Here is a 27,605-nt window from a genome sequence, read left to right as displayed (position 1 = left end):
TTAATATGAAAATCTCTCTCGGTATGGAAATCTGAAACTAAACATAAGATTTTTTTCATAAATTAATATTTTCTTCATTTCTTTATTTTTTTTATTCTCAATTTTGTCTTTTCTTTTTCTTAAAAAACACACTTTTTAATTAATAATAAAATATTCAATATACATATAAAATTAAACCTCATGACGAGAGCTTTAATTTGATATATAATATGTAAATAAAATATTTTTCTCTGCTCACTATTATTATTGTTATTATTATTATTATTATTATTATTATTATTATTATATTATTATTATTATTATTATTATTATTATTATTATTGTAATACCCCGTTTCCCCGAGATAAATTTAGAATTTATTTTGAACTTAGAAGTCAAGATGATTCACGCCGGATATAAAGAAAATAAATTTATTTTTAATTCCAACAAAAATAATTTACAAAAACATTTGTAAATTTAGTTATTAAATTTATGTGCGTCGCATATTTATTTAATTTAGCATTCAAAGCATTTTTGCGAGCATTTAGTCAGCAAACCCTGAAGAATTATTACAGTTTTCATAGTATAACCCGGAAGACTTTATTTTATTATATTTAATTTCTCCACCAAATTTCCCACATCTACCTACTCTTCCACCTACTCCCTCCTTTTTGAAAAGTTATCATCACTACCCACTCCCACCACCAACTCCCTGCAAAAATCATGCAGTAGCACACCCACTGATATACTTCACCCATCCCCTTCCACTTCTACTCAATCTCCCACCCACTTCTCACAAATCCCTCGCAAAAACGAATGGAAACTCAACTTCAGGAGCAAGCTTTTTCAGAATGTACATCAAGCTCATCTCCCTCACCTATTTTCAGCACACACAATTGAGCATCCCTCTCGATCAAGGTTTTTACTCTCCAAATTCTAAGTTGTTTCAAATTACGGATTACACTTTCATGTACCTCTTTCATGACTTGTTTTAGACAAAGGCACCACAACAACCCATCCACTGGACTGAATAAAGAAATGAACTTTACATATGCATATATCTTTGTATATCTTCCCATATATGTGTTTAAGCAAAAGTATCAAATGTTTTTACAATTGAGAATAAAGCAATGAGATAGATATTGATAAACAAGCATGCTTCAAACTTGAGTTTTGAGCTTTGTCGGGTGTGGACTGTGTGGTTGTAAGTGTCGAGTCTGGCGGGGGAGTAATGGCGATGGCAGCGGCGGCCCTTTGCTGCTGCTCGCCGGAGTCAGAATCGGGTAGAGTCGGCGGTGGCTCGTTGCTGCCGTCTGAGTAAGAACAGAAGGGAAATGGGCGGCGGTGGTGGCAGCTTGGTGGCTGCTACTCGCTGGGAATTTGAGGGCGGCGATGGCGGTGCCATCGGCCAAGGTTGAGCAGAGGAGAGGGAGGAGCGTCGGCGGCGGCGACCAGCTGCTGGTCGTGGCAGCCGGAGTTCAGTGAGGGAGGGAGCGGCGATCTCGCCGTTTCCAAGGAGGAAGACGACGGAGGCGGCGGCGGCGCACCGCTTTGATGGCGGCGTTCGTCGCCGGAGGAGGAGCCGTACAGTCACTGGAGGAGGCTGAGGGCGACTGGATTGAGGTCACTAGGGTTCAGGCGCTGCAGCAGCTCATCGCTGTTGTCGTCGCCGGAGATCTGAGGGAGGGAGTCCGAGTCACGGTCGGCGGCAGCTTTTGTTGTTGCAGTCGCCGAGAAGGGAGAAGAGAGAAGGGAGCTGGAGCCTGTCCGCTTGCTCCGGCGAGCTCCAGCGGCCGTGAAGTCCGAGAGAGAGAGAGAGGGACTTGCAGTTGAGTATTGAGAGAGGAAGATGACTGATATGTGTGTGTGCGTGCGTCTGTGTACGTGGGAGTGACTGTGAGTGTGAGAGTGAAGAGATGGGGGGGGATGGCGCGGCGTGAAATAGAGAGAGAGAGACGAAATGGGGGAGAGGGGGCGCAGCTAGGGAGGAAGGAGAAGAAGGGTGGAGTGATGGGCTAGGGTTTGAGAGTTGGGCTGTGATGAGGAGCTGGGCCGATTTTGATTTAATTGGCTGATGGGCCTTGCTTTATTTTTAGTTGGGTCTCTTTTATTTAAAAGATGGGCTGCAGTATTCTATTAAGTGGTTGGGCCGGTTTTTATTTTATTAACAGTTGGGCCTTTATTTTATTTATCAGTTGGGTTGATTAGTTTAATTCAGCTGGGCCTTATTTTAAATCCTAATTGGGTCAGTTTTATTTTAAAACTTTGAGCTGTCTTGATTAATTAATTAATTGGGCTGCTCTATTTTAATTAATTGAACTATTAATTAGTTTAATTAATTATTTTCAAAGACTAGTTTTCATAATAATATTAAATTATTATTATGTGCATATTTTAAGTAAATTACTTATTATATGCTAAGCATGACATGAAATTGCATTTATTTTGCAATAAAAGTATTTAATTGGTTTTAATTATAAATCCAATTATTAAAGAAAGATGAGTAAGGATATTGTTGGTGTTCTTAACTCAAGAGAATTATTTTCATTATTTATTCATTAAATTTTGAAAACCCGGCTAAGTGAATCATAGAATTTTACGCACTACACCATGACTTAAGATTAGATTCAAGGAGACCTATTGAGAATAGATTTCTTGTAGGCTTTGAGCATCAAGGGGATTAGCACTGCTTTCCCAAGACAGGTTATGTGATTATGATCTTCAGGCTTTGCCTATCCAGGTGGGCATTACTTTTACTATACGTATATAGAGATCCCCTGCGTGTCGTAGGCCTCTTATACGAATATATGCATGAGATGATTTTAACTGTTAATTTCAGTTTATTATTATGCCCAAATGATAAATGACTCTTATGAAATAAAAATGAAATGTTTATGAAATGAAATGAAATGTTTATGAAATGATTGACTGCCAAAAATGTTTATGTTTTTATATGTATCCTATCTGTGTTGGTTCGCCAACTTTAAAGGAAATCCAATTGGGATCCTATGCTAGACAAAGGTCGCTAGCTAGGGTTAACGTGTACACTTATGGAGACCGCGAGTCGCTTGCGACCGGTCTTGGCGTCCGTGGTAAGGAGGCCTCCTTCCCGGCGCGTGACAGAAAGGAACAGATATGGATCATATGGAGGAAAATGATCGGCCGATCGACTTTATGAAAATGAAAGAAATATTTTAGTAAGCACATGTCATTTAAGAAAACCCATGTGTGTTACTGTTATGGCAGTTCAATTTATATATGTATGCATGAATGTATTTTCGGCTATGTCCACTGAGTATTTTTATACTCAGCCCTGCATGTATTTCTAAATGTGCAGGTTGAGCAGTTGATGGAATGGAATGATGTTGAGCGGGTGTTCCTTTGACATTTCAAGAAATGTAACCTTGAGTATACATCTTCATATGTATATCTCACACGTTTTCGCTGCAAAACACTTTGATTAGGATAACTCTATGTTATGAAGTTGTTACACGTGTTATTGGGTAACCCACCTTAATCAGTTCTCTTTTATGTGTATGTTTTATAAGTATCCAAATGATCATATATGATCCTAGCTTTTTATCTATAAGTGACATTTTCATATACTTTAATGTTAAGTAATTGTCCATTTCCATTTCTTATTGTTCACCCAAGTCATAACCCCTGTTAACCCGTCATTGGGATAGTGGGCTGTGACAGAGTGGTATCAGAGCGGTTCGTTCGCTCTGGCCCTAGAAACCTTATTCTAAAGAGTCGAGTCTAGTTTGATTCTTTATACTTACATGGGTTCATATGGCACCGCTCAACACTCCATTGCATCGTGCTCAATCAAGGAAAGAAGGTAACTGCAGTTTCAACGTTTTAAAGATGTTAATGTTCTAAAATGCTTCATGAATATGTTTATGTGAAGAGCATGTTATGATGAAATGTTGAATGTTTTGCCTTTCAAGGCATATTTTCGCAGTCTATGATGTTATGATCAGATGAATGATAGAAAAGTGACATATGTTTTCCCAGAGAACATAGATTGCTATAAGATGCATGATCACAATTTCAAAAGAACATAGACTACTAGATTAGTAGGATATCTCTACAATCTAGATTCTTAAGGTAATGATTTAGAAGAATGAAAGAGAACTTAGAACGTCTCAGCTCCCTTAAGAAAATGATGGTTCTTTTGAACTACAAAGAGGAATGAAAAGATATGTACGAGGTAAAGGAAAAGCACAGAATGAAAATACGAGACGAATTCAAGGTAAACGTTGCATCAAAGGTTGAACCATAGTCTCTACGTTCGAATGTTCAAGTGCGACGGAACATCGAATCGACTTTTGCTACACGATAGATTTTAAGAATAGTGTGTTTTGCCTGTGTACGTATGTCTGTGTGTATATGTCTTAAGAGAGGTTTGGGGTTTGAGATCAATAGGATAAGGAACCTTAAGATAAGTTTAGTTGTCATGATGAACTTATGCTTTGTTATGTATAGTATGTTCATGGCTCTCCAAGTTCGGGACGATGTTTCCCGTGTGACTGGGAGGTGATGATGTTGGACCTGGCCAGTCCACATGATCCAAATCTCAGTAGACGTCTTTTGGGTTGAAAACCCATGTGTTTCAACTTTCGGATGAAAAACCAGATGGGTTCTTACTCGAGGTCATTTTGTTCGACCTAGTAGTTAATCATTTCATACCCTCTGGTCAATCTTTTGATTCTCTTGAACAATTTCTACAACACCTTGTCTTGATGTTGTGTTGAGTTTGAGCCTTGCAACTCGTGAGTTGTCATAATAGATCCCCTTGTTTGATAAGACCAAGAAGTGTTAGTCTACCGATGTAGTATACTACCCAAATTATGGCTTCGTATAATTGTGTCTCATTGTAATTAGTTGAGATTATTAGTCTTTGTCCTATAAATGATATCGACCACTCATTATGATAGAAATTCAGAGTTCAAGCTAAGACCGTAATATAGTGTTCGAGTACGAGGACTTAAGTTAATTGGTCTATGATAGTTTTAAGATAGATTCATAGGAAAGTGTTGTACATGTGTAGGTAACAAGAAATGGGTTGATGACCATTTTGGTCTTTGGAAAATAGGATACTCCGTAGATGAGCCCTAGGAATGAGGTAGGAGTAATGAACCGCCGCAAAAGGACGAGGGAACTTATTCTCAAGTAAATCTCATGTATATAAATTGGAATTAGGAATCCAATTGATATGAGGAGAGACCCGAATCTATTCTAGATCGGAAAGATAAAGTACTAAGGAATAAGTCGATACCCTTAGTAATAATTCTTTGGAAGCACCATGATCAAGAAAAGGCGATGTGGGAACTCGATTCTAGCATGAAGGAGAAGTACCCAGAATTATTTTCTGTGGTACAAATTTCGTGACGAAATTTCTTTTAAGGGGAATAGTATGTCATACCCCGACTTTTAATCCCTGATTAAGGGCTTAATTATTAATAATTAGGATTCAGCATCCATTTATGATAAAAACTGGTTTGATTTATCTGATGTGATTTGATCGTTATATATGTGTTTTAATGTGCTTAGTTAAAGAAAATTTTTATAAATGTGGTGCATAAGTTATAATTGGTGAGTTAAGTGTATTTATATGAGCCACATGAATTTTAAATTATGCATGAAGTCATGAATTTTATCTAAATTTGATAGTACATGTAACACCCCGTACTTTTCCCTATGTTGTGAGATAGTGTCTTAACACTATTGAGAGTACTGAGATGTCAGAGAGATTGACTGTCCTATTAAGAAAATAGGAATAATGAGTTGGAAATAGAGTCGAGAAAGAAAGAGTGAAAAACCTTGATAAAAAAAAATCGGTCGGAGAGACGTCTAGTTTGTCTGTGTTTGCCGACTGCTTTGACGTGATATTATGTGAAATTACGTGACTGATTGATTATGTGAGTTTTGTTACGTATATCATTGTGAGCAAATTATTATGATTTTTATTTGATGACTTTAGCACTTGGAATTTTAATTAAGTTTTCAAAGCAAGTGCAGTTTATTTTTACCGAGAAATCAAAGAATGCCGGTTTATGAAACTTTTTCCAAACAAAATATTTTCAAATTATTTTTCCTATGATGAGGAATATTATAATTGAGTGAGTGCACTAATATTAGTACCATATTTATTTTAAATATTGGTCACAAGAGTTTTGTGTTATAGCATTGCATTAATTAGTAATTAGTCTTTTATGATTTTATGTAGCTTAACACATGATTTATTCTAGACTACACAACCTTACACACACATGATTAATTTAATCTAATAAGCATGTGATTAATTTCCTTAGCCTTACTTGAAGTGGACGTGTGGTATGAAGATGAAGGGAAGGGATTAATGTGTAGGTTTAGGGGGGGACAAGTATTAAATGGTGAATAGTGTTTGATCTCCAATCATCCTTCCTAAGCAAAATAAATTCACTTCATTTCCCTCATTTTCTTCACCATTCGGCCATTCTCAATTTCTATCCCTCTCTTCCGATTTTTGCTCCAAAAGATCACCATAGATGAATCAACAAAGCTTCCAAGTTCACATCAAGATCAAATCCTCCACCAAATCAACATAAACACCTTTCAATTCTTGAAGATTTCAAGAGGACCGTGGGGTTTGGTTTGAAGAGTGAGAAAGGAAAACTTTGATCTTTGTTTAATTTTGGGTAAGTGATTCTTATTTTTATAGATCTAGATTGTATGATGTTATATGTGAGTATATGATCATGATTGAGCAAGAAAATCACCCAACTTATTTCTATGAAATTTTCAAAAATTAGGGGCTTGAAACCCTACGAAATTTTGTTGTTTGTTTTTCTTGAATTGGCTTGAGTTATATGATGATTGGTGATTATTGAGTTAATATATATGAATATCTTGATGATTAGCCATGAGATATAGATTTTTCTATTAGGTTAGTTTACTTAAACTTGGGATGTTGGGATCCTATGGATCAATTGATGTATTGATGATGGATTTGAGTTTATGAGATGATCTAGATGATTAATAATGGATGAGATTGAAGCTTGAGGTTGAGAAGTGAAAAATGAAAAGTGTTAGTTTGAGGAAGAAGATGACATACATGTGTATCTATATGTGATCTTGTTTTATGATGTTGATTTGTGCTAATTGGTAACCTATGATGTTAGATCTATGACTTGATCAATAGGTTATACATGATTAGTGATATTTTCAAAAGAGTTTAGTTTAATAAAAATTAGGACTTTTTGCCTATGTGTTATTTAAGTTATTTTGGCTTAAGATATATGTATTTGAGCATGATATTAGTGTATAATTATGTTTGAGTAAGTCTTTTGTTGGCTAAGAAAATTTTTGACTTAGTTTAGTTTATATGAGTTTTTGAGTTTTCATATTTTGAGAAGTCGATGATTGATAAAATGAGGTTTAATTGCTTTATGACCATTATGTGAAAGTTTGTCATGTTTTATTAAGAGTTTTATGATGATACATGAAGTTTCATTAGAGTTTAGTACATGATAAAAGGGAATCTATATGTGTATAATGATTTATATGATGAATGAGATCATGTTTGAATAATTGAGTAATTTTGTGCATGAAAATGAAAAGAGAATTTTAATGATGCGTTCATTGAAACGTTTTACTAGAGATTTGAGGTTATGATGTAAGAAGAGAGTCAAGATTTGAGTATGATGAGCATTATAATGTGCCTGAATGTTTGTGAGTGTTATATGTGTTTAAAATGAGCTTTGATGAGTTTCCTTGAAGGAATGTTGAGTTGAGTATTTTAAGAGTTTGAGATGAGATTTTGGTGAATTTCGTAGGCCTACTGACCTACTGTGATCGACGGTTTTTCAATGTCAAAAAGATTTGAAAATTTTATACCAAGTCTCTACATGAGTCTTGAGAACATAGGTAAAATTTCAAGTCATTTGGACTTCGTTTACTATTTTTATAAAATACAAAACTGAAATTGCATATTACTACCGAGAGTTTCAGAGAGCAGGGGAAAGCGTCATTCATTTCAGTATCTTCCTGTGTGATCTAGCTTTCCAAAATTTTATGGTATTAACCTTATTGTGTTAGCTAGATATCCACAAAATTTGAGCTCAGTTTGACAACATTTACTATTTTTCAAAAATCCAAGTTTTCGATTGCTCAAAACTGCCGAATATGGTAGACTGTAGTAAAACAGTCATATCTCCTACAATACTTGGAGTTTTTGACTCTACTTTTTTTTATATGAAAATAGACTCGATGACCTTTCTTTTGGTATGAGTCTCGAGTCCAGGAGGTGTTGGAGTAAGAACAGGTTAGATTTGAAAGTTGAGTCAGTGTAAAAACAGAGCATGTTTGATAATGTTTGATTGTGTTTTCTTATGTGCCTTATGTGATTGTGTTGTCTATGTGTTGAATGAGATTAGACGAGCCTTATATGAGAGATAAATCGAGACTTAGTACCATGATTTTCTTGAAACCTATCCTTGAACTTAAGGATTTGAGATGAGTGGAGAGTTTATATAGAGTCGAGTAAAGAGATAGAATATGAGATAGAGCATGAGTTAAGGCTTTATGAGTATGGATTTTTAAAAGAATTAAAATGTTTTAAATCAATTCTTTTTTTTAATAGAGTTTAAAACGCTTATTTAAGTCATTTATAAATGAATAATGAGAAATGCGTAAAGGAGTTCGTAAATGAATCGCGGCATGAGACTTTCAATTTCCCTAGTAAACTAGGGAGATATTATGAAGGAACAAGCAATGAACGAGACTCTCACCACCGAGTCACTACAACAATTGGAGAAGGAAAAAGTTCACGCACAAACAAGATATGTACACCACCTCAAGATGGAGGTAAAAAAAAAAAAAAAAAAAAGGAAATGGAAGGAAAACACTAGAACTAAACTTAAGGTATAACCCAACCCCAAGGCTAGTAGGCTCAAGCTAAGAGAGTGAATGCTTTGGCTAAAGTGCCAGAAGCTACAGCAAGAATAAAGTTGGAACGCCACCACAATGGAAACTTAGAAACCCCATTAAATAATCATTTGGAAATGAGAAAATGAGTTTACATGGCAGAAGGGAGTGCCATTAATCTTTAAGTGAAAGTTACCAAGATGATGAGAAAAGTTTGATGTTAGAATTCCCTAGTCAAATCTGAGAAGGTGATTTAGGACGAAGGAAACAATTAAGGTAGTTCGCCACTTTACTAAGATGAAGTAGGTGAAAGAATGTTGTTAGGTCCTGAACTGGTCCAACAGATGATTGAAAAAGTCGACCATATCAAGCAAAGAATCAAAGAAACTCAAGATAGACAAAAGTCTTACGCCGATAAACGCCAATCGGAATTAGAATTTAATGTTGGGAATCGAATTTTCCTCAAAGTCTCTCCCTCAAAGGGAGTTATACGTTTTGGAAAGAGGAGCAAGTTACGACCCCGTTATATAGGACCTTTTGAGATCCTAGATAAGTTAGGCCTTTGTAGCCTATAAGTTGGCTCTGCCACCAAGCATTGTGGATGTATACAATACGTATAGCACCTCGCAATTAAGAAAGCATGTGATTAAGCAAGATAAAGTAGTCCTAGCCAGGACCTAAGTTGTGATGAGAAATCAGTCCAGATACTTGATCGCAAGATTCAAGTTTTATGAGGCAATAATATTGTTCTCGTCATGTAGTGGAACCATCACAGGATGGAAAAGGCCACAAAAGACATGAATGAAACGAATGACTAGTATCACAAGATAGAATACCAGATATGCAATTCCGAGGACGGAATTTTTATAAGGAGGGAGGGATGTAATACCCCGTTTCCCCGAGATAAATTTAGAATTTATTTTGAACTTAGAAGTCAAGATGATTCACGCCGGATATAAAGAAAATAAATTTATTTTTAATTCCAACAAAAATAATTTACAAAAACATTTGTAAATTTAGTTATTAAATTTATGTGCGTCGCATATTTATTTAATTTAGCATTCAAAGCATTTTTGCGAGCATTTAGTCAGCAAACCCTGAAGAATTATTACAGTTTTCATAGTATAACCCGGAAGACTTTATTTTATTATATTTAATTTCTCCACCAAATTTCCCACATCTACCTACTCTTCCACCTACTCCCTCCTTTTTGAAAAGTTATCATCACTACCCACTCCCACCACCAACTCCCTGCAAAAATCATGCAGTAGCACACCCACTGATATACTTCACCCATCCCCTTCCACTTCTACTCAATCTCCCACCCACTTCTCACAAATCCCTCGCAAAAACGAATGGAAACTCAACTTCAGGAGCAAGCTTTTTCAGAATGTACATCAAGCTCATCTCCTTCACCTATTTTCAGCACACACAATTGAGCATCCCTCTCGATCAAGGTTTTTACTCTCCAAATTCTAAGTTGTTTCAAATTACGGATTACACTTTCATGTACCTCTTTCATGACTTGTTTTAGACAAAGGCACCACAACAACTCATCCACTGGACTGAATAAAGAAATGAACTTTACATATGCATATATCTTTGTATATCTTCCCATATATGTGTTTAAGCAAAAGTATCAAATGTTTTTACAATTGAGAATAAAGCAATGAGATAGATATTGATAAACAAGCATGCTTCAAACTTGAGTTTTGAGCTTTGTCGGGTGTGGACTGTGTGGTTGTAAGTGTCGAGTCTGGCGGGGGAGTAATGGCGATGGCAGCGGCGGCCCTTTGCTGCTGCTCGCCGGAGTCAGAATCGGGTAGAGTCGGCGGTGGCTCGTTGCTGCCGTCTGAGTAAGAACAGAAGGGAAATGGGCGGCGGTGGTGGCAGCTTGGTGGCTGCTACTCGCTGGGAATTTGAGGGCGGCGATGGCGGTGCCATCGGCCAAGGTTGAGCAGAGGAGAGGGAGGAGCGTCGGCGGCGGCGACCAGCTGCTGGTCGTGGCAGCCGGAGTTCAGTGAGGGAGGGAGCGGCGATCTCGCCGTTTCCAAGGAGGAAGACGACGGAGGCGGCGGCGGCGCACCGCTTTGATGGCGGCGTTCGTCGCCGGAGGAGGAGCCGTGCAGTCACTGGAGGAGGCTGAGGGCGACTGGATTGAGGTCACTAGGGTTCAGGCGCTGCAGCAGCTCATCGCTGTTGTCGTCGCCGGAGATCTGAGGGAGGGAGTCCGAGTCACGGTCGGCGGCAGCTTTTGTTGTTGCAGTCGCCGAGAAGGGAGAAGAGAGAAGGGAGCTGGAGCCTGTCCGCTTGCTCCGGCGAGCTCCAGCGGCCGTGAAGTCCGAGAGAGAGAGAGAGGGACTTGCAGTTGAGTATTGAGAGAGGAAGATGACTGATATATGTGTGTGCGTGCGTCTGTGTACGTGGGAGTGACTGTGAGTGTGAGAGTGAAGAGATGGGGGGGGATGGCGCGGCGTGAAATAGAGAGAGAGAGACGAAATGGGGGAGAGGGGGCGCAGCTAGGGAGGAAGGAGAAGAAGGGTGGAGTGATGGGCTAGGGTTTGAGAGTTGGGCTGTGATGAGGAGCTGGGCCGATTTTGATTTAATTGGCTGATGGGCCTTGCTTTATTTTTAGTTGGGTCTCTTTTATTTAAAAGATGGGCTGCAGTATTCTATTAAGTGGTTGGGCCGGTTTTTATTTTATTAACAGTTGGGCCTTTATTTTATTTATCAGTTGGGCTGATTAGTTTAATTCAGCTGGGCCTTATTTTAAATCCTAATTGGGTCAGTTTTATTTTAAAACTTTGAGCTGTCTTGATTAATTAATTAATTGGGCTGCTCTATTTTAATTAATTGAACTATTAATTAGTTTAATTAATTATTTTCAAAGACTAGTTTTCATAATAATATTAAATTATTATTATGTGCATATTTTAAGTAAATTACTTATTATATGCTAAGCATGACATGAAATTGCATTTATTTTGCAATAAAAGTATTTAATTGGTTTTAATTATAAATCCAATTATTAAAGAAAGATGAGTAAGGATATTGTTGGTGTTCTTAACTCAAGAGAATTATTTTCATTATTTATTCATTAAATTTTGAAAACCCGGCTAAGTGAATCATAGAATTTTACGCACTACACCATGACTTAAGATTAGATTCAAGGAGACCTATTGAGAATAGATTTCTTGTAGGCTTTGAGCATCAAGGGGATTAGCACTGCTTTCCCAAGACAGGTTATGTGATTATGATCTTCAGGCTTTGCCTATCCAGGTGGGCATTACTTTTACTATACGTATATAGAGATCCCCTGCGTGTCGTAGGCCTCTTATACGAATATATGCATGAGATGATTTTAACTGTTAATTTCAGTTTATTATTATGCCCAAATGATAAATGACTCTTATGAAATAAAAATGAAATGTTTATGAAATGAAATGAAATGTTTATGAAATGATTGACTGCCAAAAATGTTTATGTTTTTATATGTATCCTATCTGTGTTGGTTCGCCAACTTTAAAGGAAATCCAATTGGGATCCTATGCTAGACAAAGGTCGCTAGCTAGGGTTAACGTGTACACTTATGGAGACCGCGAGTCGCTTGCGACCGGTCTTGGCGTCCGTGGTAAGGAGGCCTCCTTCCCGGCGCGTGACAGAAAGGAACAGATATGGATCATATGGAGGAAAATGATCGGCCGATCGACTTTATGAAAATGAAAGAAATATTTTAGTAAGCACATGTCATTTAAGAAAACCCATGTGTGTTACTGTTATGGCAGTTCAATTTATATATGTATGCATGAATGTATTTTCGGCTATGTCCACTGAGTATTTTTATACTCAGCCCTGCATGTATTTCTAAATGTGCAGGTTGAGCAGTTGATGGAATGGAATGATGTTGAGCGGGTGTTCCTTTGACATTTCAAGAAATGTAACCTTGAGTATACATCTTCATATGTATATCTCACACGTTTTCGCTGCAAAACACTTTGATTAGGATAACTCTATGTTATGAAGTTGTTACACGTGTTATTGGGTAACCCACCTTAATCAGTTCTCTTTTATGTGTATGTTTTATAAGTATCCAAATGATCATATATGATCCTAGCTTTTTATCTATAAGTGACATTTTCATATACTTTAATGTTAAGTAATTGTCCATTTCCATTTCTTATTGTTCACCCAAGTCATAACCCCTGTTAACCCGTCATTGGGATAGTGGGCTGTGACAATTATTATTATTATTATTATTATTATTATTATTATTATTATTATTATTATTATTATTATTATTACTATTATTATTATTATTATTATTATTATTATTATTATTATAGGTAAATATATTACTTTTAAATTGAATTTGAGATTAATATGAGCATATAAATTATAAACGGGGAACAAGTATATAAATTTGTAACAACTTATATATATAAAATTAAAAGGGTTCATGTAATCAATCAAACTTGGGACGAATACGAATACATACATTTTAGATAGGTACAAATATTTATTGACACGTCTTCGTGAAAATTTCTCTAATTTCAAGTGTTTTGTTATTTGAATTAGTTGGGTATGAGTAACATATATATTCTTGACAGGTACGAACATTTATCAACATGCCTACATGATTTATTTTTTTCTATTTTATTACTCTCTTATTTGTGTATATTAATATTTATTTTGTAATATTCGAGTCTCAATAACCAATTATTATGACAAATTATAACTATAAATTAATTTTAAAATGTATGGATAATTAACACATATTACTATACATTTTTGTGATGAAAACGAGCAATAAAATCGCTATTTACATATCAAATTCAAATGTGCATAATTCTGATATAAAAAAACTTTATTTATTATAACTATAAACATAACTATAGCTAAAGTACTTAGTTTATATTCTATTGTTGGGAACTTAATGGAATATCTTAATCCTTGTTTTGATGATACCAAAATTCATAGGCTTTGATTGTAATAGACAAGAACTGTTCGAACTCAAGTGTTAGAGTTCTTTTCTAGTTTAGTTGTTGTTCTGAAAACTAAAGACTGAAGAACGGATGACTGAAGACTGAAGACTGTAGTAGCCAACTGAAGTATCAGTTGAAGAATCAGTCATGAACTGATTACTTAATGCGTGCCACGAGGAAACAACGGACTGATACTAAAGTCAAGTATCAGTTAAACATTGCTCCTCGGACTGAACTTCCAACGTTCAAAGGAAGCCACGTACTCCAGAAGTACAGCCGCATTAAATGCAGAGATCTCAGGATCCTCCTTTCTCTGCAGAGGTCATTCCTATTTGGTGGCTACTTTATCAGAGACGTTGCATCTCCTGCTCTTCAACATAGCCGTTCTCACCAAACAAGGAACCTCGAAGATTGAAGCCTCAGCCCAAATTCAAATTGCTCTCCAACGGAAGAATTCTCGAAGACCTTCTCTGCCAACGGATCTATTCAAGACCTCTCCAATAAATAGCGCTCGAGGATCACTTCAATCTTCACCGATTCAACGACATAAGCTGAAACTCTGCCAAAATTGTTTCTCAGCCAAAGCTTAACCTCTCCAAAGCTTGAATCGAAGAAGAGAATACCAAAGCCAAAAATCAGTCACTGCTGATTACATACATTCTCTTAGACCTTAGGCAAACCCCTGTTTACCCAGAGCCTAGGTCAAAACTAACTCCAAAGAACTTGTTCTTTGAAGTTTAGTTGGCAAGATTTCAAACCTCCCTTCGACCGATAGAATCGAGTGTTTGAGTTGAAAAGGAGTTCAGGAAGGTACTCTGACTCCGTGAGATCCTAGTGCCAGTTCGTGCTAGGAGTGAGAAATCCAACACGAGTGAAGTGTTGGTACTGAAGATTGGATCTTCAGTTGATTCGGTTGTGTGCACCCGGCCAAGCACACGGATTCGATTTGCTGTGCACCCATAAGCACAAGCATCGGTTTGCAGTGCACCCGTAAGCACTTGCAGAGTGAAGTTGTTGGTCTGATCAACCGACCGTGGATGTAGGAAGTATTTTCCGAACCACGTAAAAATCTCTGTGTTATTTACAGCTTTCATTTTTACTTTCATACTTGTGTTCTTACTTTGATAAATTGAATACTGATTAATTGCAAAGAGAAACTTAAGACTAACAACGTGCTCAACAAAGGCTATTGCGAAACAAAAGTATTTCCTCTGCGTATGTTATCAGTCTGACTGATCTATCCTATGATAGTCAGGAAGATTTATAACATCTCTGTTTTAGCAAACTCGACTGAAGCCTTACGTGCATCAGTTAAGCTCCAGTGATTTAACTGATAACTCATTACTGAAGAGTCTTTCAGTATTAGTCGTCAACCCTGTTTGGTCAAAACTCTTTTCAGTAAACAGGCGTTTAAGTTTGTGTGTAAAGTTTCGCTCTGATCTCTATCTTGAGATCCTTCTGATTTAATAAAAATAGCCTATAAGTGTATTCCCCCGCCCCATACACTTATTCGAGACCCTCCGGACCTAACATATATAAATTCGGACCTAGCATATATAAATTCGAGCAAAAAAATTCATATTATATGGTCAAATTGCAAACTATTTTTGATAATACTTCTAATATTTTTTTAGGCGAATAATCACTCTAATAAAAGTACATCGCATCGCATAGGTGCAAATTGTGCAATGCTAGTTGGACTAGTATGCAAATTGGATTTCTTTACATGGCCCGCAGTGTGTGGGCTATATTCAGCCCAATTAGGCGTTGGGCCCTACATATCTTGAATTAACCTGAATCGGTTCATTGCAATTTCCAACTAGGCTTCTGAAAGTAACAAAAAATCTTTTATTACCGATATATATGCGTGATACTTTTTTATCTTACGCTACTATTCCATCTATATTCTCTTCTAATTTAAATCAAATCCAAACAGTGGAATCAATGAGCTGATATGATCTGGATCAAACTCAAGTTTATTTTCACATATAAATTCTGCTGAAAACAAATTCAAACTTCTATGATTCAAACATTCCCAAACTTCTACGATATTCATAGACATATGATAATACGAGCTACAAATATTTAGGAAAGTGCAGAATTCGTTACAAATACAGATGTTTCTTCGCACAGAAAAAGTAAGTTAGGATTTAACTATGAAAACGGCCTCGCCGAGAACATGCCCTTCACTTGATTCCAATAACTTGTCCGCCGTCACCTGCACAACCATCAATTCCCCTCATTACCGATAATAATAATAATAATAATAATAATAATAATAATAGTAACGCCTAAAATTTTAGGTCTAAACAAATTATTTCTACTTCAAAATAGACAAATTTTCAATTATTCTAATTTGTCATCGTCAAATGTCCTCAAATTAATGTACGAGATTTAACGAGTAGACTATAATGGCATTAATTTACCACTTGGACTAACCAAGATCGCATTGATTCATCGAAAATCAACAATTGTAAAAATCAAGACTATGAAGACATTAATTTACCACTTTAGCTAAACATGATCGCATTGATTCATCTAAAATTAACTATCATGTGAAAAATCAAAATAATTGAAAGTTTGAATATTTAAAAATTTCGTATATCTAAAGATAAAATCTGTAGTTGATATGCAAAAATAAATAAGGATGAGCATGACCTTATTGCCAAGATTCAACTCCTGGTCCAATGCAAGAAGCTTGAACTCAATCCGGTGGCCGGGGGTGGGCATCTTCGGCGTCTGCCAGCCATGCTTCTTGAGATCATTCGTCCCTTCCTTGATCCCGGCATACTCCCCGCCGGCCTCCTCCTCCTTGCCGGAAAACCCCTCCGGCAGCCCCTTGATCGCCGGCGGGATGCCGGCCACCACCCAGATATTGAACGGGACGAGGGGGCCCTCAGGGTCGGGCGCGTCAATGTCCCGCACCACGAGGGCCAGGTTCTTGGCCCCCTCTGGCACGTTGTACCATTCAACGGGGGGCGAAATATTTTTTTTCGCCCCCTGTCCCTCCGCCAGGTATTGGCGGGGCAATCGTCCGTCGTGGCTCACGCCCGGCAGCGCTAACCGGAATTCCTCGCTTGAATTCGCCATTTTTTTCTTGCTTTGGTTGAATTTTTTTTATTCTCTCTTGTTTTTCTCGGAGGGGATGATGAGTTTGATTTAGGATTAGGATATTGATGTGGAAGAGAAAAATGATGAGGTTGATGTTTTATATATGTGTGTTGATTTTGTGGGGACATGTGGAATGTGTTGGAACGTTATAGAAGTTGGGGGAAGGGTGGGGTGCTGACACGTGGAGTGCACGTGTGCTCCAATTCGAGAGTTTTAACATATTCTACGGAATTTGAAAGGAAAGTCATTTTACACCTAAGTTTCGCCTTTATAAATGGGGACTAAAAGTATTCTCTTACAAGAGTCTTATTAGTTCGCTGCGTCATCATGGATAAATTTATCTATTAAAAATGATGGATAATAAAAATTTATAATTTTAAATATTTTTTTTTCTTTTTTAATATTTGATATAAAAATATTTTTTTTCCTTATTTTCACTTTAAAGATGAATAATAGTATCCTTCCATTTTTGAGTAGATAATATTACTCATACTTAAAGTAAAAATAAGGAAGAAAAAATGTTTTTGTGTCAAATATTAAAAAAGAAAAGAGATATTTAAAAACATAATTTTTTGTTATTCATCATTTTCCATGAATAAATTTATCTATCAAAATAAACGCAGCCTATAGTTATAATTAATTCTTTTTAAGCGAAATTTCTTTTTAATATTGTGATGTAATGTTCCATACTACGAAAAGAAAAGAAAAGAAAAAGATAACGAGCTATTTTAACCTATTTTACACAGTAAAAGAAAAAATTATTTACAAACATAAGAAATCAAAATATTAATTTTTCTTTTATGTAAATGCATCAATATATGTTTAATAATTTCTTTTAAAATAATCATGATTGTTACACTCTTTTAAAAAAATAAGGGATAATTGCGTGTAATATCACAAACTTTGAAGAGAATCCATTCTCCCCACAAAATTTAAAAAATTCACAAATTATCAAATACTTTCAAGATTGTTCAAACTCCCCATATCAATTTTCATGATAATTACAAATCTACTCTACATTCATACAAATTGTAGAAAAACCCCCACATAAGTTCAAGCTCTTAAAACCCCAACATGATATCATTTAAGACAAAATTATCCTTAATTATAAAGCAATTAAAAAATAAGGGTCCGACATGCTTCCGTATCACTTTAAAATTAATCTAAACATAAACCAACTTTATACCTTTAGTCGAATGATCTTCTTCAGGAGTCAATTCCTGTTGCATTTTACGGACCGTCTGCCCCAATGCTTCGTCCATCCACGCGCTCACAAGGGATGGTTGCAACCTTCCTCTTTCACTAAGTTCCGACGTAAAATATTTTATTGGAAAATAAAAGAATTTTTTATACTAAACCGGAAAGTTGAACAAAATAAAGCGTTTAAAGAGGAATTATAAAATATTTAATATATTTCATAAAATCTCCCTAAGAGAGGAGACAAACTTATTTAGCTACTCATTAGTAGCTAATATTAGTATACATAAAATAAAAGAAACTAAAACTAGAACTGAAAAACTTTGAAAACAGAAAATTAAAAAATTATAAAGATAAATTCTAGAGAGAGTGTGTGTTGGGTGAAGGTGTTGTGAATTTTCGGATGATCTTCTTCTCTCCAGAGCTTGGGGTTTTATAGAGATCTGATGCCCTCTATAATTGCTTGGTAGTTGGCCTCAGATTCCCTTCCTTGTGGCCAGCTCCTCTTGATGGTGAAAGCCACCTACTTTTGTCGACCATTATTGCCGACACCTCTTAGTGCTTTCACATGTGACCGGGTCCCCTACTCCATTATCAGCTTAATTGTACTGTGGTAGGGCTAACTACTTTTTCTCCACTCAATTTTGTCGGTTGAGTGGCCTTCCTATATTTTTACCCCACTTTTGGTGAGGTGATCTGTCATTTTCGTTCCACTCACTCTTGTCATCTCCTTTTTGGTGAGTGGATTCCCTTTTGCAAGTCATATAACTCCATTTTTCCTGTAGGGCATTTTACTTTTTTGGTGCCCGAGGTGCTCGTCCTCGTGGAGTTGTGTACTCCTTATGTTCGTCTGACCGAAATTTCTTCTTGTTAGGCTTCGGGATGAAGCCTTTTCCAAACTCCGGTTCCTTCTGCGTGGGACACTTCGCGCAGATATTTTTGGGAACTTAATGAAATATCCTAATCCTAGTTTTGATGATACCAAAATTCTTAGGTTTTAATTGTAATATACTAGAACTGCTCGAACTCAACTGTTAGAGTTCCTTTTCTAGTTTAGTTGATGTTCTGAAGACTGAAGACTGAAGTTGCCGACTGATGTAACGATAAAAAGCAGAGTCAAATACTAATATTTGACTGACCAGTCCAAGAATCAGTTACGATTGATTACTTAATCGAGCCACGTGGATTCAGCGGACTGATACTAAAATCAAGTATCAGTTAAACATTCATCCTCGGACTGAAGCTCCAAAGCTTAAAGGAAGCCACGCACTCCAGAAGTACAGCCGCATTGAATGCAGAGATTTCAAGGATCGTCCTTTCTCTGCAGAGCCTTCCTTTCTGGTGATTACCTTTTTAGAGACGTTGTATCTCCTGCTCTCAAAGTAGCCGTTCTCACCAAACACATGAAGCTCAAAGATTGAAGCCTCAACAAAGTTCAAATCTATCTCCAACGGATGAATTCTTGAAGATCATTTCAGCTAACGGATCTATTCAAGACATCTCCTATAAATAGAGCTCGAGGATCACTTCAATCTTCATTGATTCAACTACACAAGCTGAAACGCTGCCGAATTCGTTACTCAGCAATTCACACTACAAGAAAAAAAGCTTTTAAAGGCGTTTGAATGTGTCTTAATAGAAGTGATATTGCAACATATTATCTATCTCCACATTAATTTTTTGTGTCGTGTGTACTTTTGTAGCTAAAACCTTAACAAACATTAAAGACACTTTAGCATGTCGTAATAGGTTGGTAATTAAAGTTATAAAATCAGCTATCACGACATATTTATTCATCTTCCTGATTTAATTTTTATATTTTTAATACAATTCAATATTTTTACGTACATATTAAATGTCATTTGTATAAATCATCTAACGACATTTTAAAAGGTGTAAAACTGCTGCATAATTTCATAAGCTGAACATACAAATCAAAATCGAATATAACCTAATATTAATTGAACAATAAGCAATCTGGTGAAGTATGATTGAACGGGTATAGATTTAATTGGTGTATTATCATTGAATTTCGAATTATACCTAGTGTTGCTTGGGAAACAAGAGAGAAAAGTAAGGTTGAAAGCACAAAAATCCGATTGCTGCTGTATTGCAAGTGAAGATAGCGTGTCAATACAAGGTACAAGCTCATGGCTATTTATAGATTACACGTTAAGGGTAAAAAGGTAATTTCATTGCTGGAGCATGCGTCTTGCGTGGTCGGGGGCAGAATAGTAAATTTGCCCTCAAGCGGGAGACTTTCCCGCTCTTTTGGTGATTCCTCTGGCGAAGACCATTTCACTGGCAAGAATGGCTTCTCTGGTGCAGACCGTTTCTCTGACAAGGCCCATCCGTCTGACTTCTCTGTGGAAGCCCGTTTCTCTGATGAAGCTCGCTCATCTGGCTTATACCACTTCTCTGCTCTGCATATATTACTCCTCATCAGCTACTCCCCCCTCTGGAGCAGAGTAATCTAGTCAGAGTGTTCACCCGCGTGGCTGACGTCATTCGCATTAACTGCCCGTCCTTTCACAGTGTACTTTCCCGTATTTCAAGGTTATTTTTTAACCTTTGCGTCCCTTCACTTCTCCGTAAAAATCCTTGATCGTCGATTTTCTTCTCAGTGCCACGTGTCGCCCATCCCGCTAGTTGGTGGTTGCCCGCGTAAGTTATACTTAGGCGATTCAAATCCTTACTACTCATCTTCTCCCTTTTTACTCTTCACGATTTTCTCTCGATTTTCCGGCGATCCTTTCCCTGTTCCGGCGTATTTCTTGTAACCTTTCCGCTCCAGTTCTTGTCTTAGGTAAATCGCGTATCCTCCCCTCCCGATACTTGTTTTTAGTGTATAGTTTTTTTTTTTTTTTTGGAATTGTTGGTGCTCTGACTGAGCGTGAAACCCTAGCGTTTTTCAAGTTTTTTATGATCATGGCATCTACCTCCGTTGCCCGGCCTGACTTCTCCCCCTCCCCTTCTCCCTCTCCTCTAGCTTCTCCGACTAACTCTCCTCCTCCTTCCAACCCTAGTTCACCCCAAGATTCCCCAACATCGTCCGAGCCTCAACCTTCCACTCCCAAATCCCCCAAGACCATTCCTCCATCCCACCTGGGTGTGGCGGCGATGCAGAGGATGTTTGATAGATGTAAACGCCCGGAGGGCTTGACCTTCGAGCCCTATTCCAAGGCTTCAGAGCCCTTTACAAAACTTCATATGAATAAAATCCCCCTCTTCCAAGCACAAGTAGATGCTGGCCTTAGGCTTCCACCTCCTCCCCTCCTATTACGCGCCTGCGACCATTTTCGCATCCCTTTCTTCCAAGTACTCCCCTCCGCTCTTCGGAGGTTATTTGCCTTCCATATTCTCTGCACAGCCCACGGCGTTCAAGACACCGCCGAGTTATTCCTTCAAACCCAAACCCTAAGATTTCAGGGCCACCCTCTGTATAGTTTTGCCGCCCGTAAATCCTACCCCACCAGCTTCCTCAACTCCCTCAACTCCAACGACAAGGGCTTCATGTCCTTTTATTGCTATGTGAAAACCAACCGTGGCTCCTGGCGTCAATACGATGCCCAAGAGCTGCAATGGCATGAATCTCGGACTGCTTATAAGCCTCCTGCTATGGGGAAGCCCTCCGCTATTAACTTGAGTATAATAGATTTCCTTAATTCCCTCAATAAAGATGCTCCCTTCCCTTATAAGAAGTTAACTGAAGATAACTCGGCCTTAGCTGCCACCGGCCTATTTCCCCTGTATCCCAGCGGATCTATAGGTAAAAATAAGCGTTAGCAAATATGTAAAAATTACTTATTACCTTGGCTTTGTTGATAAAGCCCTATTTATTTGCAGGGATGTCATGGAGGAGTAAGTGCAGAGCCGATCTCGCGTCTGACCGTCCCTCTGGCGAGGAAGGCCAGGGTTCTGGGCAGTCCGTGGACCCCGGGGTGGACGTCTCCCAATTGATACCTGTTGCTCCCGGGGGGACCACTCATGTGCATCACTTCCCCCCAGGCAAGGGGAAGGATATGGAGGTGCTGTCCACATTTAGTTCGGACTTCCAGAGGGCAGGAGGCTCTGGCTCTGGCCAGATCGGAGGGAAATCCGCCATTCCAGTGGTGGATATTGAGGACGATGTGCCCCTCTCCCAAGTACTCCACAACATCCCCACTCCCGATTCCCGCTTGGTCCAAAGGAAGAGAAAAGCCGCCACGCTGGCCCTTGCAGAAAAGAGACGCAAGGAGAGCCTGCAAAAGGCCAGCAAGTTTGTGGACCCTGAGGCTGGGTCAGCAGGTGAAGCGGAGGCGACCTCCGTGGATGCCGAGGGAGGCAAGGCACTGGCCTTGCCCGCAGGGGAGTCAGAGGCCTTTGGCTCCAAACCCATCTCGGCTCTGAAGGGGCGGGATTTTGTCCACGCTCTGCTCTCCTATATCCATCCGAAGGATAGGGAGGCCACGCAGAAAATAAAAAAGGCAACGTTGGCTAACCAACTCAGCCAATTGGTTCTTCAGGTACCCTGCATTATTTACCGTGTTTAAATGATTTTACTACTAACCTCTCAATTTCTCTGCCCTGACATTTTCCCATCATTTCTCTGCAGCTGGAGTCCCGAGTTGGGGAAGTGATCCAGTGCATCGATGACTATGGTGCACTGGAGAATGATTTGGAGGCGGAGAAGCAGCGGACGACGTAATGCGACGAGGAGGTCGCCAGTACCGTGGAGCGGTACAGCAAAGCCGAGGCGGATGTGGCTGAGCTGAAAGCCCAACTTGCCCAAGCAGAGGTGGAGAAAGCCTCTCTAGCCTCTGAGCTAGAGAGGACCAAGAAGGAGGGCTACGATAACCTCGCCAAATTCTGGGCGAGGTACGACGAGGAGTATAAGGAAGCCAAGCGTGGCTGGAGGAGAGCCTGTACAGGTGCTCAGAACCGTGGCTACGCTCTGGGGGCTCGGGACCAGCGCCTGGAGTTCTTCCTGTCTCCCCAAGGCCAACAATTCTTGGATATGATGCTGGAGGGTACCTTGGCGACCTTTCAGCGGACTCCGGACTACCTTGAGGGATTCGGCTCCATCTTCGCCCACGTGATAAAGCAAACGGCGATGAAGGCGGCGGAGATGGTGGGTGCGTCCCCGGAGCAAGTCGCTGCTCTAGACATGGATGTCCTGATGGACAATATTAAGGACGAGGACCTGAATAGGCTACTGGGGATCACTGCTGAGTCCCCGAAGAAGCCCGAGTGGTGGTACCCTGTTCTGGAGAAGGCCCTCCCCCAATTCGCCTTTGGGGTCTGCTCTGAACCGGCGCCTGCTGCTCCCGTATACCGGCCTCCCTTCTGCGCCTCTCTGGTGAAGTTTGTGAACCAGCTGAGGGGTCAGGCTGGTGATAGCTCTTTGGGGTTCTCATGATTCAGTATGGAGCCTCCTCTTCCCTCCGGCTTCCAGGCCTTAGCCTTTGAAAATCCGGCCTCCCTCTTTGCTGCGGTGGATCAACTCTATGCCCTGTACAAAGATGAAACAAACTATGCGCATGAGGCATTGAAGTTGTTGGATGTGGAGGCCTGTCTCCCCGCGATAAAGGACTCTAGCACGTTGCCAGTGCTTGAGGCAGGGAAGCCCTCCAGCGAGGCCTCTGAAGCTGTTGTTGAAGTCGATGCCGCTATCCCGGTTGTTGCGAATCCTCCCGTCTCGGCTGCTCCCGAATCTGCTGTCCCTACTCCCCCTTCCTGACTGCCCTGCTATCTTCCTCCTTGCTTTGTCAAAGTTTTTGTAATTTTGGATTTGTAAATACTTGGCGTTATTTTGATCTTGATGTACAGTTTTTGCCGCTTTGGCGTTATTAGTGAATTTTCTTCATGACTTCTGTCTCCTTTTAATTTCTGTGCTGGTTGTGCATGCATCTGTTCATCTTTCATGTTATGTTGCTGTTATTATTGTTGTTGTAGCCTTGTATTCCGGAGCCTCGAGATGTGACAAATGTTTTTGTCGTATAGAGTAGAATTTTTTACTTTTGTTGAAGTGTTGATGATTTCTCTGAGTGGTTCTTCTGCCTCTGGCCAAGCTAGTAGCTCTGTTTTGCTGGAATGTTCGTGATTTCTCTGACTCTTTTCCTTAATGGTTTCTTTGATTCTTCCCACGGGGATTTTTCTGACTTCTTATTCGGAGATTTCTCTGACTCTTCTTTCGAAGATTTCTCTGACTTCTCATTCGGAGGTTTCTCTGACTTTTCATTCGGAGATTTCTCTGACTCTTCTCTCGAAGATTTCTCTCTGCTGCTTCCCTTTAAGTCATTCCTCTGCTGCATTCTTCTGCTGCTTCCCTCCTTGCCGACTGGAACACTCTGCGTGGAGCATGGAAGACCCGGGGGGTGCAACCAACTTTCGTGGCTTACGATTAAATAGTAACCCTCTACGCGGAGCATGGAAGACTCCTGCTTCGAGGGTTTCTCTAACTCCTGCTTCGAGGATTTTTCTGACTCCTTCTTCTGAGCCATCCCTTCGCTGCTCTCTTTGCTGCTTTCCTTCGCTGCTTCCCCTCGCTGCTTCCCTTCGCTGCTTCCCTTCTCGCTAGTTGGATCACTCTGCGCGGAGCATGGAAGACCCGGAGGGTGCAACCAACTTTCGCGGCTTACGATTAAAAGAACACCCTGCACGGAGCATGGAAGACCCGGGGGGTGCAACCAACTTTCGTGGCTTACGGTTAAGTAGTAGCCCTCTGCGCGGAGTATGGAGGACCCGGGGGGTGCAACCAACTTTCGCGGCTTACGATTCAACAGTAACCCTCTGCGCGGAGCATGGAAGACCCTGGGGGTGCAACCAACTTTCGCGGCTTACGATTCAACAGTAACCCTCTGCGCGGAGCATGGAAGACCCTGGGGGTGCAACCAACTTTCGCGGCTTACAATTCAACAGTAACCCTCTGCGCGGAGCATGGAAGACCCTGGGGGTGCAACCAACTTTCACGGCTTACGATTCAAGTGATTCCTCTGCTCTGCCCTCGACCCTGCCTTTGTTGTTTGTTTTTCCCTTATCTTGCTAAGTAGCAATTTGATTTTTGTTTATCCCTTACCTTGCTAAGCAGCAATTTGAATTTGTAAATTGTGGATTGTGGGTATATACCCTACTCCCCCCTCTGGTGACATGTGCAATGCTCTGCATGAACATGTTAAGTGAAATATGTAATTTGGAAAGCAATAAATTAAAGTAAATGAGTCAACACCAGAGAATTCCCTAGAACCACGTATCCGATTTTATTGATATCATGGCCCCGAACCTCGTTAAAACCCCTGTGGGGAAAAAGAGTATTCGGTCTACAATTTGTCATGTCATTGAATCAACATTATACATAGAACTTTTTCAAAGTATTGATATTCCATGGTCTGGGGAGGGCTCTGCCGTCTGGATCCGACAAAGTGTACGCTCCGCCGCCCAGGACCTCAGTGATGATGAAGGGTCCCTCCCAATTAGGCTCGAACTTGCCTACTGGCTTCAGTGCATCGGCCCTCTTGAGGACTAGATCGCCCTTGGCTAGCTTCCTTGCTCTGACCCGCTTGTCGTATCCCGCCTTGATGATGCTTTTGTACTTCGCTGCTCTGACTTGAGCTTCGTCCCTCTGTGCTTCCATAAGGTCAAGTTCTATTCTTCGGAGTTTGGAATTTCGCTCTGTGTCGTAGGTAGTGATGCGGTATGACTCCAGTCTGGCCTCCGTTGGTATTACTGCATTGGATCCGTATACCAGGGTGAAAGGCGCTTCTCCGGTTGCTGTCTTTGGGCTAGTTCGGTATGTTGGATTTGTATACTGAAAGCAAGAACGTTTTATGCGTGTATACAATGTTTCCTAAGTTCACTATCTAATCTCCTATCTGATTGTGTTCATGATTGCATATGTATGTTCTTTATCTCTATATAAGTAGATTATATGGTGTGTTGTAGATCACAGAAGACCATATAATTGGAATAACCTTAAGAGATATAATATGATCACAGCCGAAATAACTCTAGGTAGGGATGTCAATCCAGCCCGAAACCCGTGGGCCGACCCGAATAACCCGACAAAAGTAGAGGGTTAGGGCTGGAAAATTGCAACCCGATAACAAATCGGGCTTATCGGGCTAGCCCGTTCGGGCTGGCGGGTTGAAGCGGGCCAGCCCGTCGGGTTGTCGGGCCAGCCCGTCGGGTTGATGATTTTTTTTAAAAAAAAAACGAAATTAAAAATATTAAATTTTAGGGTTTGTTTCAATTTCAAAGTTAGAAAATAGAAACTGCTCTGCCGCACCACCTCCACTCTTCTCTTCGTCTCTTCCATTCCTTCAGCCACTGCTCTGCCGCACCACTTCCAGCCACGTCGCCGCGCCGCGCCTCCCCCTCCGGCGCATCCATTCCAATCTGTCTCCCACCGGAGAAGCACGCCGCTTCCAACCTGAGCCAGCCCAGCGCCATCGCGCCTCCACTCCTCTGCCACCGCCGCGCCTCTTCCCACCTGCGCTGAGCGGCCATCGCCGGCTCGTCGCCGTCTGCTGCTTCTAGTCTGCGGCAACTGCTGCTCACTACTCCTTAATTCCAGTCTTCATTCATTGCATAGCTTGCAATCCGCCTAATTATATAATCCATCATTGTCCACTCAATTTGATATTTTTCCCGACGAGTTTGGGCTCCTCAGCTTCGAATTGGCAGCCGGGATTTAGCATGGTTGCGTTTAATTGGTGTTCGTGAAAGATTTGGAGGATCGCTGCCTTGAATTTCGTAGATCTGGGTACTAATTTTACCTTTGGTTCTATTGTGTTTTTCTTGTTTGAATTCTGCACCTGCTTTTCTGGGATTAGTTACACGGTTATTGCTTCTGGTTTTAATGGTTTAGAGAGATTCTTTGGACTTAATGGAATCAGATGTTTTAATTTACTGAGTGTTTCTCTTTTTGTGTGGCTTTGTCTCTTTCTCCTCGTTTCTGGCCCATCATTTTGTATGGATGGTATGTTTCAGGTCCACCAATATCAACTGCTTCATAAAAGGTCATAGAAACTAGGAATATATATGTCATCTCTGTTTTCTATGTGGCTGTTGTAGATTGCTTTCATCAATTTTCTCTCATGTACAGCTTGTTTATAACTCATCTTAGTCATCTCGATTACTTTAGATTTGAATTCAAGTGATGCTGTTGGAACTAGAGGTTAACTGTAATTCCACTTAGGTCTGTTCACCATTTTGAAATCCCTATCATGAAAACGAACTATATTATGCTTTAATTATATTATTTTCTTTTAATAGATGGTGAAGATGATGAGCAAGAAAACATGGATCAAGTTGGAGCACCGAATGTTATTAACGTTGAAGAAGAGTGTTACTCAAACATTTAGACTTTATATATTTAATATTTATGTATATTTTATACATTATACATTAGATCATTAGGAATAATGTAATACAAATAATAATTTTATT

The 27,605-nt window shown here is 39.6% G+C and overlaps 1 protein-coding gene and 3 long non-coding RNA genes across 4 annotated transcripts; 3 read left to right on the top strand and 1 right to left on the bottom strand.

Moving 5' to 3' along the window:
- Nucleotides 1-399: 399 nt before the first annotated feature.
- Nucleotides 400-3,584, top strand: LOC131022682 (uncharacterized). The gene is made up of 3 exons (XR_009101387.1): nucleotides 400-897; nucleotides 2,641-2,719; nucleotides 3,317-3,584. It is a non-coding gene; the product is annotated as an uncharacterized LOC131022682 (long non-coding RNA).
- A 7,767-nt stretch (nucleotides 3,585-11,351) lies between these two features.
- LOC131022681 (uncharacterized) lies at nucleotides 11,352-13,031 on the top strand. Its single transcript, XR_009101386.1, has 2 exons — nucleotides 11,352-12,168; nucleotides 12,766-13,031. It is a non-coding gene; the product is annotated as an uncharacterized LOC131022681 (long non-coding RNA).
- A 2,800-nt stretch (nucleotides 13,032-15,831) lies between these two features.
- Nucleotides 15,832-17,083, bottom strand: LOC131022680 (uncharacterized). The gene is made up of 2 exons (XM_057952194.1): nucleotides 16,530-17,083; nucleotides 15,832-16,089 (listed from the first exon to the last, which is right to left on the bottom strand). The coding sequence occupies exons 1-2, from the start codon at nucleotides 16,959-16,961 to the stop codon at nucleotides 16,015-16,017; spliced, it is 507 nt and encodes a 168-aa protein (XP_057808177.1). The 5' UTR covers nucleotides 16,962-17,083; the 3' UTR covers nucleotides 15,832-16,014.
- Nucleotides 17,084-26,162: 9,079 nt separating this feature from the next.
- On the top strand, nucleotides 26,163-27,605 carry LOC131022679 (uncharacterized). Its single transcript, XR_009101385.1, has 2 exons — nucleotides 26,163-26,919; nucleotides 27,432-27,605. It is a non-coding gene; the product is annotated as an uncharacterized LOC131022679 (long non-coding RNA).

The sequence above is a fragment of the Salvia miltiorrhiza genome, chromosome 4 (assembly GCF_028751815.1).
Source record: "Salvia miltiorrhiza cultivar Shanhuang (shh) chromosome 4, IMPLAD_Smil_shh, whole genome shotgun sequence".
Taxonomy (NCBI): Eukaryota; Viridiplantae; Streptophyta; class Magnoliopsida; order Lamiales; family Lamiaceae; genus Salvia; species Salvia miltiorrhiza.
This window is presented reverse-complemented; position numbering and strand designations above follow the sequence as displayed.

Excerpts from the sequence above, each read along its gene's own strand:
- LOC131022680 (XM_057952194.1), bottom strand. The coding sequence starts at position 16,961 with ATGGCGAATTCAAGCGAGGAATTCCGGTTAGCGCTGCCGGGCGTGAGC. Across the intron at positions 16,090-16,529 it reads AGTTGAATCTTGGCAATAAG|GTGACGGCGGACAAGTTATT; the intron begins GTCATGCTCATC and ends ATGGTTGTGCAG.